At 38.1% G+C, this 13,325-nt stretch overlaps 2 protein-coding genes across 2 annotated transcripts in view; one reads left to right on the forward strand and one right to left on the reverse strand.

Annotated features, from left to right (window-relative positions):
* The window catches only part of LOC139979493 (protein FAM114A2-like), a 314,900-nt gene that overhangs the window by 235,895 nt on the left and 65,680 nt on the right, over nucleotides 1–13,325 (reverse strand). The gene's annotated exons all lie outside the window — the stretch shown is intronic.
* Nucleotides 1–13,325, forward strand: part of LOC139979457 (septin-11-like) — a 36,898-nt gene that overhangs the window by 17,964 nt on the left and 5,609 nt on the right. Inside the window, exons 4-8 of the mRNA XM_071990255.1 lie at nucleotides 3,822–3,903; nucleotides 6,705–6,963; nucleotides 7,540–7,629; nucleotides 9,250–9,346; nucleotides 11,906–12,074. Of these exons, the coding sequence (XP_071846356.1) occupies nucleotides 3,822–3,903; nucleotides 6,705–6,963; nucleotides 7,540–7,629; nucleotides 9,250–9,346; nucleotides 11,906–12,074 (697 nt within the window). The remainder of the gene's footprint in view (nucleotides 1–3,821; nucleotides 3,904–6,704; nucleotides 6,964–7,539; nucleotides 7,630–9,249; nucleotides 9,347–11,905; nucleotides 12,075–13,325) is intronic.

The following is a 13,325-nucleotide window of genomic DNA, read 5'->3' on the forward strand; positions in this document are numbered from 1 at the left end:
TCCCTCAATTCTATGTCCATTACATTTACTAAGATATGTACAATTCACAACATACTGCCAAAATGACTACTATATAAATGAAGATCTAATTTGGATGTAAGTTTTGCTACCTTTAAGATTTTTAACATTGTGGGTCAGTTCAACTGGGTGGGTGCTTATGGGTTGGCGCAAAATACAGTACCACACACATATAGTATAAACAAATATTAATTACACTTTAAAGAACCTGCATCACATGTAACAGTTTCATGTAGCTGAAGAAAGAACAATCTGTTTTTAACTGTAATGATTTATATTTAACAGATAATAAACAACTTTATCATTTGAAACTTTAATTAAACAAATAAAGCATCATCAGAAAAGACAAACTTGTAAAGGGTAATAACTAAACTATAAAATTAATCAACTTTTCATTTCACATACACATGTTTATTGATAAATGTACTTCTACATTCTTCCACATTTCACCATCCCTGGTTGCACTTCTGCTTCATACACTTCACCATAAAATATGGGAGCAGACTCTTTTTCCATTTCCTGTGGCATAACCTTATCTACTCCACATGGCTTCCCTAAACATCTCACACAGACTTCATCTCCCACATTTTGTAGAACTCTACCAATAAACACTTCTTCTTCATATTTCACCTTAACCCACATCGACACTTTCACATCCTTCATATCCAACCTTCTTAACCCCATCACATTGACACCTTCAACCTCGACAGCATCTACACCTTCAACCTCAACGTCATCTGCACCATCAACCTCAACCTCTTCTGCACCTTCAACCTCAATATCATCTACAGACATCTCTTCAACAGATGAGTCATCAACAAGAAGTCGCCAATGCACACGCTTCCCTTGTGTGCAAGCAGGCAAAATCATATCAGGCTTGACTCCATTTTCATCTTTACATGCAGCTTTACTGCATATAATTGGGAAGCCAGCACATTCAAGCATTTAGGACACAGTTTTAACTTCTCTGCCTCACACTTGCCATCTGGTTTCAAGCAAACACAATGTGACTTGCACTTCAGAAATGTCTCTAGATTACACTGTTTCTTCAACTTATTGTCTTGTCTGGCTTTGTCCCTTGCTTCGTTCTCTTTATTCAATAACTCCACTGACTCTTATATTTGTTGTCCTTCCATGGTTCCATAGACTTGAGTTACCCTCATGTTACTTGTTACCTTTGGTTTTGGCTTCACCTTCTTAATTGTCAGTAGTCCATCAATCTCCTCCAATGGTGTACTCTTGAATGAATCTTCAAGCTTCTGGATGGTTTCTAATGAGTTCTCCAGTTTTTGCGTATACTGTAGTACTGCTTGGTGTACTTCTTGATGCCAACTGGCGACTCAACCATTGATGTGTTGGAAGTTGATGATGAAGGTCCTGCTGTTTCATCAGTTTCATCTTGAATAACAGATGATGCTTGAAAAAATTTGTCCTTTTGCCTCCATTCAACACTCAGGCCATGGTTAGTTACACCATGGAGCTATAAACCTGGGATTTATAGCTCCATGGTTACACCAACACGTTTTGTTGCATTTTTTATTTTTTCAAGTTTGTTTGCCCACCGTGGCCAAACATCTGCCAATGTCTTCATGAAACCATCCTTGTTGACTGTGCATTCGGCTGAAAAGAGTTCTCCCTTGCTGTTATGGTATTCACAGTGCAAATTTTGATTGATTTGGTCATGTAATTGTGTGACTCCAGTGGTATCAGGTGGAGTGATGAAAAGATGCATTTCTTTTGCTCTCAAGAACCTCAATATCAAATCTGGAACTGTGGCCATCAGAAACAATGACAACTGGTCTTGCTACCTTCTGTGCTGCTAAGTGACGATCTAATAACTTGTACGCTGACAACAGGGATTCATGTGTTTGAGAACCACGTTCAGTTGTTGATATAAGAAGATTTGGAATGTTCTTGACAGCAATGTCAGGAGCCATATGTACAAGTGTAGATAGTTGAGTTAGAAGAAATCCAAAGTATTGTTAATTGTCTTTAGGATGTTTGTTGGTTACTTTTGCTCTTTTATTACTTAAGTGGGGAATATTTTTCCATTTGTTGACTGTCAATATGCCAAGGAATGGGAAAACAAAAAAAAATTTTGTAAAGGAGGTGTCATGTTTTGTATTATTCATTAGGGAAAATCAGCATTCTGAGGGGCAATACACCAGCATTTTGGGAACCTCAGTGGGAAAAAATACAAGAAACACAATCAATTTTTAATTAACTCTTAGAGAGTTTAAAATGAGTGAACCAGTCCAAATTTGTTGTTAATTCATCACGTTCCTGGAAAATTATTAGCAAAATTGTTGACCAGCATTTTGAGGGGCAAGTGTTTTTTAGTGTGTTTTTTCTCCATGCAAAAAAAAAATCATAAAAAAAATATTTTCATGTTTGGACCCAAATGCAATCTAAGTTAATGGATAATCTTCATAATTATTCATTGTTTTACCCAGTAATGTAAAACTGGTGAGCTGTAGGTGACTTACAAAAAACACCTACATTCTGAGGGGCCCCTACCTGTATATACTATCGGACTTTCCCACCTCGAAACAGTTGTAAATCGGAAAATTCAACTGGTTACGATTTTAGTTACTGTACTATCCTTAGGCAGTGGAACACATGCGTTTGTTTGGTCATGTGTCTATCATGTGCATGTTTATATCGGTGTACTATTGTATGTCATTAACATGATAATTAATATACCTCCAGAAGGTCATTGTAGGAAGATTATATACTTTGTTGGGGGGGGGATGATTGTCGCTGAGGCGGCTAAGCTACTGTACCTGCCAGCCTATTTAAGCCTATTGCCTTTGGTGGAGGTCAAAACTTCAATTGAAGTTTAACAGACCTGTCTTTAATGTGACAATTTTGAAATGGTATCCTCAAGTTGGACGAATTGTACACAGCTTATAAAGCATACCTTTATCATGTTGTTGCTCCTATGCTGTACTAACACTTAAAGATGGGTGTGCTTGTTTGGTGGGAGTCAATTTAATGTGATCTTAGTCAAAGTATGTATGAAAAAGTTGTTAATCACAATATCTCTAGAATGGACCCAACGGTGTATTTCACTTAACTTTGACAAACAAATGCATACAGTATACATTGGTGGATCCATCGTTCATGGTGGAGCTTAAAGTCAATTTGAGGTCGGGCGGACATTTTCCAATTTGAGAACCTTATTTACCTTATAAGCTCGATATGTATAGCAAGAATTAACCTTGATACTTGGTAATTGGTACGTAATTCCTACATATATACTGTAGCATATATGAAGTTGTGCCTGATCTGTTCATATTTAAACTGCAACCTTAAAGCTTTCAAAAAGTATTTCTGTGGACCCATGAAAATAAGTTTTTTTCCCAAGGATTTTGGAACATTTATGTCAGGTCCTGTATTGCTCCCAAAAGGATTTGATTTAACATTGTATTTTTGTCATTCTATTACTGGTACTGTACATTAAATATATATCTCAAGTTATTGATTTCAAAACTATTATGGTTTTCACAGTTGTTTATAAGATTCAGTGTTTCAAATCTAACAGGTCATCCCTTTATTCAGCTTCTCAAACAAAAGAAGGAAGGCTTATTTGGCTGTTTTGAATGACACATGTTATTTCTTGAGGGGAAAAAGCAGCTCAGATGTAGTGAATGTTTCAACAATACCAACAGACACCATTACATCCCATTCGAGTGTATTATATTCAGTTAAAAGTTGAAAACTAATGGGTATATATGTTTTTGGTTATAATCTATTTCACTCCTTACTATTTCATTTAGTTTTTTTTGGTCCTTTCCATTTAGAACTGCAAGAAAGTAACGTCAAACTTAAACTGACAGTGGTGAACACAGTCGGATTCGGAGACCAGATAAACAAAGAAGAAAGGTTAGTTTCGTTGTCCTCGTCAGAATAGGTGAATGTCACAGGCCCTTCTTGCAATAAAAACCAGCACGCAACTCCTTTACCTGGTGTTGAAATCACTTTCTTGACACAATTTACGGTGGTAGGGCTCGAATTCACAGGCTGCAACAATGACAGATTCAATGCTTACAAGCTCTGTAGTATCTTAAAATTCTGCAATTTGAGGCCTATTTAGGCTATAAATAAGGTTGTGCTGATAACTGCTTTAATTATTATTGTGTGGGGTTGAAAAAGGGGTAGGGGTGCAAACCTTGCCCCTTGCCCCCTCCCCTGGACACACATCTGCTAATACCTCATTGAATGTGCTGACTTCACGTGTGCTTCCACCTCCTTCTCATTCTAACATCCAAAATGTGTAGCATTTGTGACAAAAAGTTTGGCGTTCTGGAATTTCACCTTCTGATGTGTCTTTTCCATTGGAGGTATTATCAATGAAAGCTATTCTCAATCTCAAAACAAGCCACTCTTATTCCATTTTGATAATTATCTGTTGACAATTTGTTTTGTTTTTGGCATCTGTTATTCACAGCGGTTTCTCCGGTTTGCTCCTGAGATTTATTATGTTCACTTTCTGCTCGCGGTCTCGTTTTGTTGTAGTCATCTTGAGAGGCTTTTTGTCTTCATTAATATCTCTCCATGTGTAGACTATTCGGAAAGCATTCTTCTTGAACTTTGATGCCATTTTTGGTCCATACTTTTAACACCTAATTATTACATATTGAATACATATTGTAGGTTTGTTATATACAACATATATATTTACTGTTTATAGTTTAGGTGGTTCACACCTGGCTTACCTGTCTCTGTATTACCATTGCGCTTTCCAACTTCCAAAACCTTGCACAACAGGGCTTTATATAACCCTCAGTAAAAGCATTCAAAATAACTGTCGTCTCTGAAAACTGTTTCCCCCCCCCCCCCCAGGACATGAATGGTGATATCCAATGAATTTTTTGACACATTAAAACAGTGTCTGCATTTCTTCGCGGGAACGTTATGTCAAAAGTGTGGAAAAAAATTCATCAACTCTGTGAAGAACAAGTCTACTTCAATTTACAGAATGTAATGGAGAACAAATGAAAACAGTTTTCACACACAATCGGAACGTCACAAAAAGGTTTTTTTTTTTCACATACAGAGAAGATAAAAAATTGTTTTATAGATCTAAACCGACTTTTTCGTCCCAGACTGCTACCACCGCATTTGCGTACATCTTAACAATAATCAGAGTGGAAAATAGATGACTTCATGGATAAGAGTTGAAAGTTAAAAAAAAAAAAGATTCTTTCTATATGTGATTTACACACCAGAGAGTTTGGGCAGAAAATTTGATTTCGATTTTGAGTGGAAGTATAAAAAACCAAGATTGACAGGTGCGGTTAGTTTCATTTACGTGTTGCTTGTCATGATTTACGCCCCCTGTCTGATGTACTCCATCTCAAGACATGTTTTAGAAGGAGTCGTGAGTAAGAGGCCAGATATTCCATGGAGAACCTGCTTGCTCTCCCCTCTTGTGTATTGAAGATCTTAGGGTTAATAATGCGCTTGGCGTGAAACCTGAGAGACCTGTGAAACATGTGACGTCTCATCGGAAGACGGAGGTTGTTGGTCTAACTCGAGGGAGCTCCTCCAGGCTATTCTTGCCAGTTTTGTTGCATCGCTGAAATGAAAAGTTTACGTATTTTGACAGCAAAACTATTGCAATTTAAAAGAGCAATAGACAATTGTCATCATCATCCCTCAAAATGTTATTTACTCTTATTTTGATAAAATGAAAGATATATTTAGATCTACTAAAATAGCAAACTTTGGTGGAATTCAATAAACTGACGGACCTGTCTCTTCACCACAACTAAACCTTTTTTGTACCACAGATAGGCGTCCAAGTACTAACTAATACTTTAGCAATGTTGCAGTTTCTTGTTTGTGTGAATTTAGATGTATAGAGCATCTAGGCAATAGGCCCACAATCTCACTTTAATCGGACTTTAGACCCTGAAAGGCATCGGCTTGACAGTCATACTGGCCCAACCAAATACATTGCGCAAAGTAGAAGTGAAATTATGGTTGCTCTGGCCTGTCCTCCAACCAATAATTCCATTTGGCTCTTGAATAGAATTGAGAGGCGGTGATCTACAGTGTTTGATCTACCTGCTGCTGCCCCCTTCGATCCTTGTGCTGTTGTGTGATGTTGTGTTGCTGTTGTGCTGTTGTGTTGATTGCCACATACAGTACAGAATGTGATATGGTATAATGATCAGCATGTCCCATGCAATGACACTCGGTACTGTTCTGTACTAACAGTGAAAAAAATCATATTTCACTGCACTTCAAGGATTAGAAAGCTACACTTTCCCTCTGTTAGGTAGTGAAAGGATTTGAATACTAATGACTAGTTAAGAAATTCACTATCATGTAATATTCCATAAGTCGTGCCATTTTGAGTAAAATATTTTGTGGTTGTCTAAAAAACTGTTTGTATGTGTGATGTAAATTATTACATTGACTCTATGGATAATTATTAATCTCCGAATTTGTAATACTCTCATCAGTATCAATGGATTTGTAAGCCCCTTGTCCGTATCAACGGATTTGTAACCCCTCATCCGTATTAATGGATTTGTAAGCCCCTCGTCCATATCAAAGGATTTGTAAGCCCCTCGTCCATATCAATGGATTTGTAAGCCCCTCGTCCATATCAATGGATTTGTAAGCCCTTCATCCGTAGCAACGGATTTGTAAGTCCCTCGTCCATATCTTTTCAGCTACAAGCCGATCGTGGATCACATCGACCAGCAGTTTGAGAACTACTTACAAGAGGAGCTGAAGATCAAACGGTCAATACAGACCTATCATGACACCCGCATACACACCTGTCTTTACTTTGTAGCACCAACCGGGCACTCGCTGAAATCCCTAGATCTCGTCACCATGAAGAAACTGGACAGTAAAGTGAACATCGTCCCGGTGATCGCTAAAGCCGACACCATCTCCAAGAGCGAGCTGCATAAATTCAAAATTAAGGTAAAAATTATAAGCATGAGCTTCTTCTTCTGTTTTCCTTTCTTCTTTTTGATTTCTTCCGTAAGGAAGAGACAATGTGGTAATGAAGGGTATTCTGTGTACATGATAATCCCAGTAAGGAGGACAGTGTTTATCTACTTCAGATGCCTGGAAAAGTCGGTAGAAACTTTGAACAACAGAATTACCGAACTGTTTGATCGTATTTACTAAGTTTTTTGCTAAAGCTGGTGATAGTCTTGTTTACTTCCATAGCTTTGCCTTTATGTTGAAATGGTCAATTAAATATAATGAATTGATCTTATAAGAAATGTTTCTAATGAAAAAGGTTTTAAATAGATCTCTCTCGAGTTTGGAACCAATATTACTGACTCTCCCCCGGGTCGTTTCCGAAACGAAGTTACTGCCAAATCAGGCAGAGAGAATGAACCAGTAAATGCAAATCGGGAGTTCATGAATTATTTATGAGGCAAAATGTACAAAACATACACTATTTTGACATATTTCTACATGAGGCATGTGAATGGATTAATCATGCAGCATGTATGAATTTGATCCTCTTTCATAACACGTTTTCAGATTATGAGTGAATTGGTGGCTAACGGTGTCCAGATTTACCAGTTTCCAACAGACGACGAAACTGTCTCAGACCTCAACTCAACCATGAATGTGAGTAACACAACGAGTGTATACATGTATACATAGGCCCATATAGTATAGGACAGGAATAGGCGAGTAACACAAAGAGTGTATACATATACATAGCCCCATATAGTATAGGACAGGAATAGGCTTGAAAGACTAATAGGCAGAGATGTTCTATTGGTATTCCACCAATCTCAGGATGATCACCTCTCGAATTTACAAGTACGACAATAGGCTGTATCCAAGAATTCGGAGTTGGCGCAAAACCTGCATGTTACAGCATTTTCTTCAGCTCTAGTTTTCCTAGAACTGAAGTGCAGTGAAATGGAAAACCTACATTGGCTGAAAGGAAGTTTTTCTGAAAATTTTTCACTGATTTGACAAAAATTTTGTTTTTTAATTGGAAGACAAAATATGTTTTCGTACAATGTTTGTCTCTCACTGTGATTGTTGAAATCAGAGTCCATCTCTTATTCCTGCCTAAACACTGAATTCCCCTCCCAACCCCCTCCCTGACCCCTTTTTCCAACTCCAGTTTTCACTTCCTCCACTTTCTTCCAAATCTACCGTTCCTAAGGGCTGCACTGTTTGTGATTCTGTTAGTGCAAAATTTTACCACTTTTGATGCCATGGTGCCAATGAAATGGCATTGTCATAAAGGCTTTGTATAACATAGCAAGAAGATCGTTCGGGCTCTGGGTCAGTCCAACACATTTGCTATCTTAGCTGTTGGTTATGTCAGACAGTGTCAATATGATGCAATTGTTTGAATCAATTCTATTTATTTTATGCTTCCTTTCAATTTTTGTTTTGTTTATTGCTCATGTCTGTCATATCTTTCATGTCACATTTGTCCATATGACGAAAGTAAGTCGTGGAGCTTTTAATAGATGTGGCTGTTATCCCTCTAGTAGGACTCAGTCGACATTCTCCTCGTGTAGAATGACAGTGAAGAGGACTGTAGATATCTGGTTGCTTTCTATACATCCTAATCACAAGGTGTTGTCTTGAAAGGTTTCCCCTTAAAGTGATAAAATAGCCATCAACCCAGTTTCACTCGTAACTCCTTATTCCATAGCAAAATGTCTCTCGGTTTTACAGGAATGTAATATTGTAATGTAGATGACAGAATAGGCAATGAACAAGTCTTTAAACCCAAAACTGAGACAGAAGAGTTTCTTCATTTTAGTAAATTTGCTTTTGGGAGGTATATATATTGCTGACATTTTGATATCACTGAGAGTCAGGTTCCTTGCAAAAAAGGAACTCATGCTCCATAATTCAGGCTATTTAACGGCTAAATGCAAGTGGATTTTGCAGTTTTTGTAGAGTTAATCAAGCTCTCCTTTTTTCTTTAAGCTCTAATTTTTTAGCTATGCTCCCTAAAAAAACCAAAAATGATTTACTGCCTTGCCAAAACCCAAACAGACAGAAGAGCAAATATATAAGGTGTTGTTGGTCTTGATTTAACAAGAGATGTTTGTGTACATCGCAGAGAAAAACGAATGTGAATTTCACAACCATGTCGTTTTGGTAGCGCTTGTGGAAAGCGTGTATTCTTAAAGACGAAACAAAGCGTAAATTTCTTTAATGCCGTCTGTCTTCTTGCAACCTCTTCTTATGATTTCATCTTGTCTTCAATAGGGCCATCTTCCATTTGCTGTTGTGGGAAGCACAGAAGAGGTGAAAATGGGTAACAAGATGGTGAGAGCAAGGCAGTACCCATGGGGAGTAGTACAAGGTAAGGTGCTGGTAGTAGATGCTTTATTCCAAAGGTTTGTTATTTATAAAGTAACAAGATGGTGAGAGCGAGGCAGTACCCGTGTGGAGTAGTACAAGGTAAGGTGCTGATAGTAGATGCTTTATTCCAAAGGTTTGTTATTTATAAAGTAACAAGATGGTGAGAGCGAGGCAGTACCCGTGTGGAGTAGTACAAGGTAAGGTGCTGGTAGTAGATGCTTTATTCCAAAGGTTTGTTATTTATAAAGTAACAAGATGGTGAGAGCGAGGCAGTACCCGTGGGGAGTAGTACAAGGTAAGGTGCTGGTAGTAGATGCTTTATTGCAAAGGTTTGTTATTTATAAAGTGCATATGTGGGACTGACTCTTAACGTATTCGAGTATGTTTGGGATTACCCAGCAGCTGCTAAATCTTCTCCCGAAGCATTCATCACTAGCAAGGGTGTTCTTGCAATCTTCTTAGCTTGGGAGGTCAAGGTGGGAAGGGGGGGAAAGGTGCAAAGATGATACCGATTGTCCCAGTGGCATAGCAAAGAGCAACCTGGCCCCCGTGCAGCAAGAGAAATGAGCCCCAAAAGAGGAATCCACATTCAATAGAAATTATTATATTTGGCATCTCTAGATGCCTAAAGGTGGGTGGCACTCTCAGGCTTTCTCTGTTGAGGACAGGGTTCCATTTGAATCACCAATTTGGTGGGTATCGGGAGAGAACTTTAACATTTGTACTGATCAGTATTTAAGACATGAGAAAATGAATAAAAATCATCTGATTTTAAGACTTCAGTCGATTGGTGGTCATATTACTTGATCCTTGACACATGAACCCCCCTCCCCCCCATGTTTTGGGCACAGGCTCTGGGAGTTTACACTGGCCTAGCTATGTCAATGAATAGTCATAAGCTAAGTAGATAGGTGTGCATTGGTATGGGAGACAGGTAAGCATCTTTATTAATTAAATAACCCAACCAGTAAGTTTATCAGATAAATGTTAGGAAGTGCTCATACTGTCAGTACCGGTGCTTTAAAGCATGATGTCAACTGACAGAGGGGTATCAGGATTAGAAAATAATATCACCTGGTTAGACTAATTTATTATTTATTGAATATTCAATCATTTACAGTTTTATTATGAGGAGTTCTTCGGTACGTATTCTTAAAATTGTTGGAACTCCAAAAGCTGCCATAAGTGATAGGACCGACCTCTAACATATACATAGTAGTAAAACATTTCCATATTTATTTGCTTGAGATCGTTACCAAGGATTTGTGATTCCTATTTTGATAGCTGTCTCGTTGTTTTCCTCTGAACAGTAAACAAATATAATGGACGGCAGAAACCGGTTTGATATCTCGAAACTTTCCCCGATAAACATGGCCTCCTCATTCGTTCCAGTCATCCTTGGAATATCAAAAACATCTCTCAAAGCTAATCATGTTCTTCTCTTCGATGGTTTGGGAAGTCATTCAACAGAAAGCGGAGGGGGGTGGCCTCGAGGGAGAGAGGGGCAGGAAAAAGGGAACCCATTGCGAAACTGTTTCGGGAGCAATAGCTACAAAAGAGAACGATCTCAAAATGAAATGAGTGAAACGCCATGTCAGACATGGCAGCTACAAGCGTCACTTTATGCCAGTGGGTCTGATCAGCAACCTGGTCATTCCATTACTACGGTCATTCTCGCAGCTGATTTCACAGCATGTTTTCCCTTAGAAATTACAACCCGCCTACAATACTGTTTTGGAAAAATTGTCTCAAGCGGTTAATGACACCCCAATTCACAAGAAAACATGCAGGATGGGTAGTGTAAATGGACAATAATCTCGGAGGGTTTTCGACTCATGGAGCCAAAAAAGAAAGAAACATGTTTTGGCTAAATGGTTTATAGAAATGTGTGAAAGTGGTTTCCCAAGGGATCTAAAGACCTGATGCCTGATCATTAGCATGAAATTTCAAGTTTTATATCCTGTTGTTACCATGGTTTCGGGAAAAATGTATAATGGATGTTATGGTGCTGTGAATGTTAACTCAGTCGTGACTAGTTGCTCTCAGATATTCCTTTCAAATATGAGTTTCATGTCACAGAATCTTGATGCCCAGCTACCTCTGCAGACAGTCCTAAAATGCCAAGTTACCGTAAAAGGGATAGTCTTCCAGACCTAAGTAATAAGGTAGATTATGTTTAAGACTGGGCAGCTAAATAATTAGAGAAAGAGGATATATTTGCATATACAGAAACTTTCAGATCAGCAAACAATTCAATAGTTTGAGCTTTTTTTCTTCACAAAAGTCTGCAAAGCTTTTCTGAATGAAATTTGCAGTTCAAGATTGTGTTAAGATATATCATAAAGTTCGAAGTTCACCAGTAGGATTTGTATTTTCGGAAGCAGAAAAAGTTGAACATGTTATTAATCAGATTTGTGTAATTATGAAGAGGTAATGTTTTACACAGATAGCAAGAGATACAGAAAGGGGAGGGGGTAGGAAGTAGTGTTAAAGTTTCAAAAGTTTTGAAATGTCGATATGTTTATGGTCACTCTCTGCCGTTTATTCCCTTTTTTATCAGTGGAAAACGAGAATCATTGCGATTTTGTGAAATTACGGGAGATGTTGGTGAGGACCAACATGGAGGACTTGATTGAGCAGACTCACACCCGCCATTATGAACTCTACAGACGCTGCAAGCTGGAGGAGATGGGCTTCGTGGATAATTCTCCCGACAACAAACCACTGAGGTGAGTGGAACAAAGCCACAGGGGGGGGGGGTGGGTGGATGGGGGGTAGTTACAGACAGATCTCTCGGCCTACCTTACCTTGGAGTGAATGGTGAATGACATCAAAAAAGATTGAGTGTTACAGATTCTAGTCTGTTAAAGTTATGAGACACGCAAGCTGGAATTTCTTATGAGTGTCTTTTCAATGATGTAACATCGCATGCTGTAACATCACTTCAGTGTTACGTTCCATGTAAGTGTTTCAACATGTCATATTATATCAGTCTTCAAACGTGGCATGTTTTATTACTCTGCAAACTTGGTATGTGATATAAATGTTTAAAGTTGGCATGTCACTTCACTGTTTCAACATGGCATGGAATGTCCGAACATGTCATGTTATGTCCATGTTCAACATGGTATGTTATGTCCATGTTCAAACATGGCATGTCTTGCCAATGTTCAAACACGACATGTTATGTCCATATTCAAACATGTCATGTTTGAACAGTGTCCAAACATGGCATGTTATGTCAATGTTACAGTATTGCATTCCATGTAAAGGTCTAACATGCCATGTTATATCAGTCTTCGGACGTGGCATGTTATGTCAGTCTGCAAAATTGTTATTTCATACCAATGTTTATAGTTGGCATGTTATGACCATGTCCAAACATGGCATGTTCTGTCCATGTTCAAACATGGCATGTTATGACCATATCTAAACATGGCATGTCTTGCCAACGTTCAAACACGACATGTGAACAATCGAGCAGGCGATGTCTGTCAGCAGACGAAAGGTAGATAATCGGAAAACTAGATGTACTAACCATGTAAAATGGTTAAAAGAGTAAAAATTACAATTTTGCACTTAAATCACAAGTTTACAGCTCATTTACAATTTTTACATCAAAATGAAGAGAAAGAAACAGAAAACGGGTAAAATGTCCTCATTTAGTCAAATCCTGAAATTTGTGTTTTGTTGCTTGAAATATCAGCGAATAAACAAAATGGACAAATTATGTAGACTCACCTACTTTCAAACCATCGTCACGAACGGAAATAGAAGGTGTAATGTAGGTGAAGCATCTTCTATACATCATAATGGTTTCAAAGCTGTTATATTGGTTAATATCCCATGTTAAACTTGGACAAACTGTAAACAAATAAAATGTCTGCCTCGTTAAAGCAAACACGCCTGATCTAATCTTGAGAGTGTTGTTTATTAATCCGAAAGTATCTGCAGAATAAATATAGTTTTATAACGAGATA

Source organism: Apostichopus japonicus, chromosome 14, assembly GCF_037975245.1.
Source record: "Apostichopus japonicus isolate 1M-3 chromosome 14, ASM3797524v1, whole genome shotgun sequence".
Lineage (NCBI taxonomy): Eukaryota > Metazoa > Echinodermata > Holothuroidea > Aspidochirotida > Stichopodidae > Apostichopus > Apostichopus japonicus.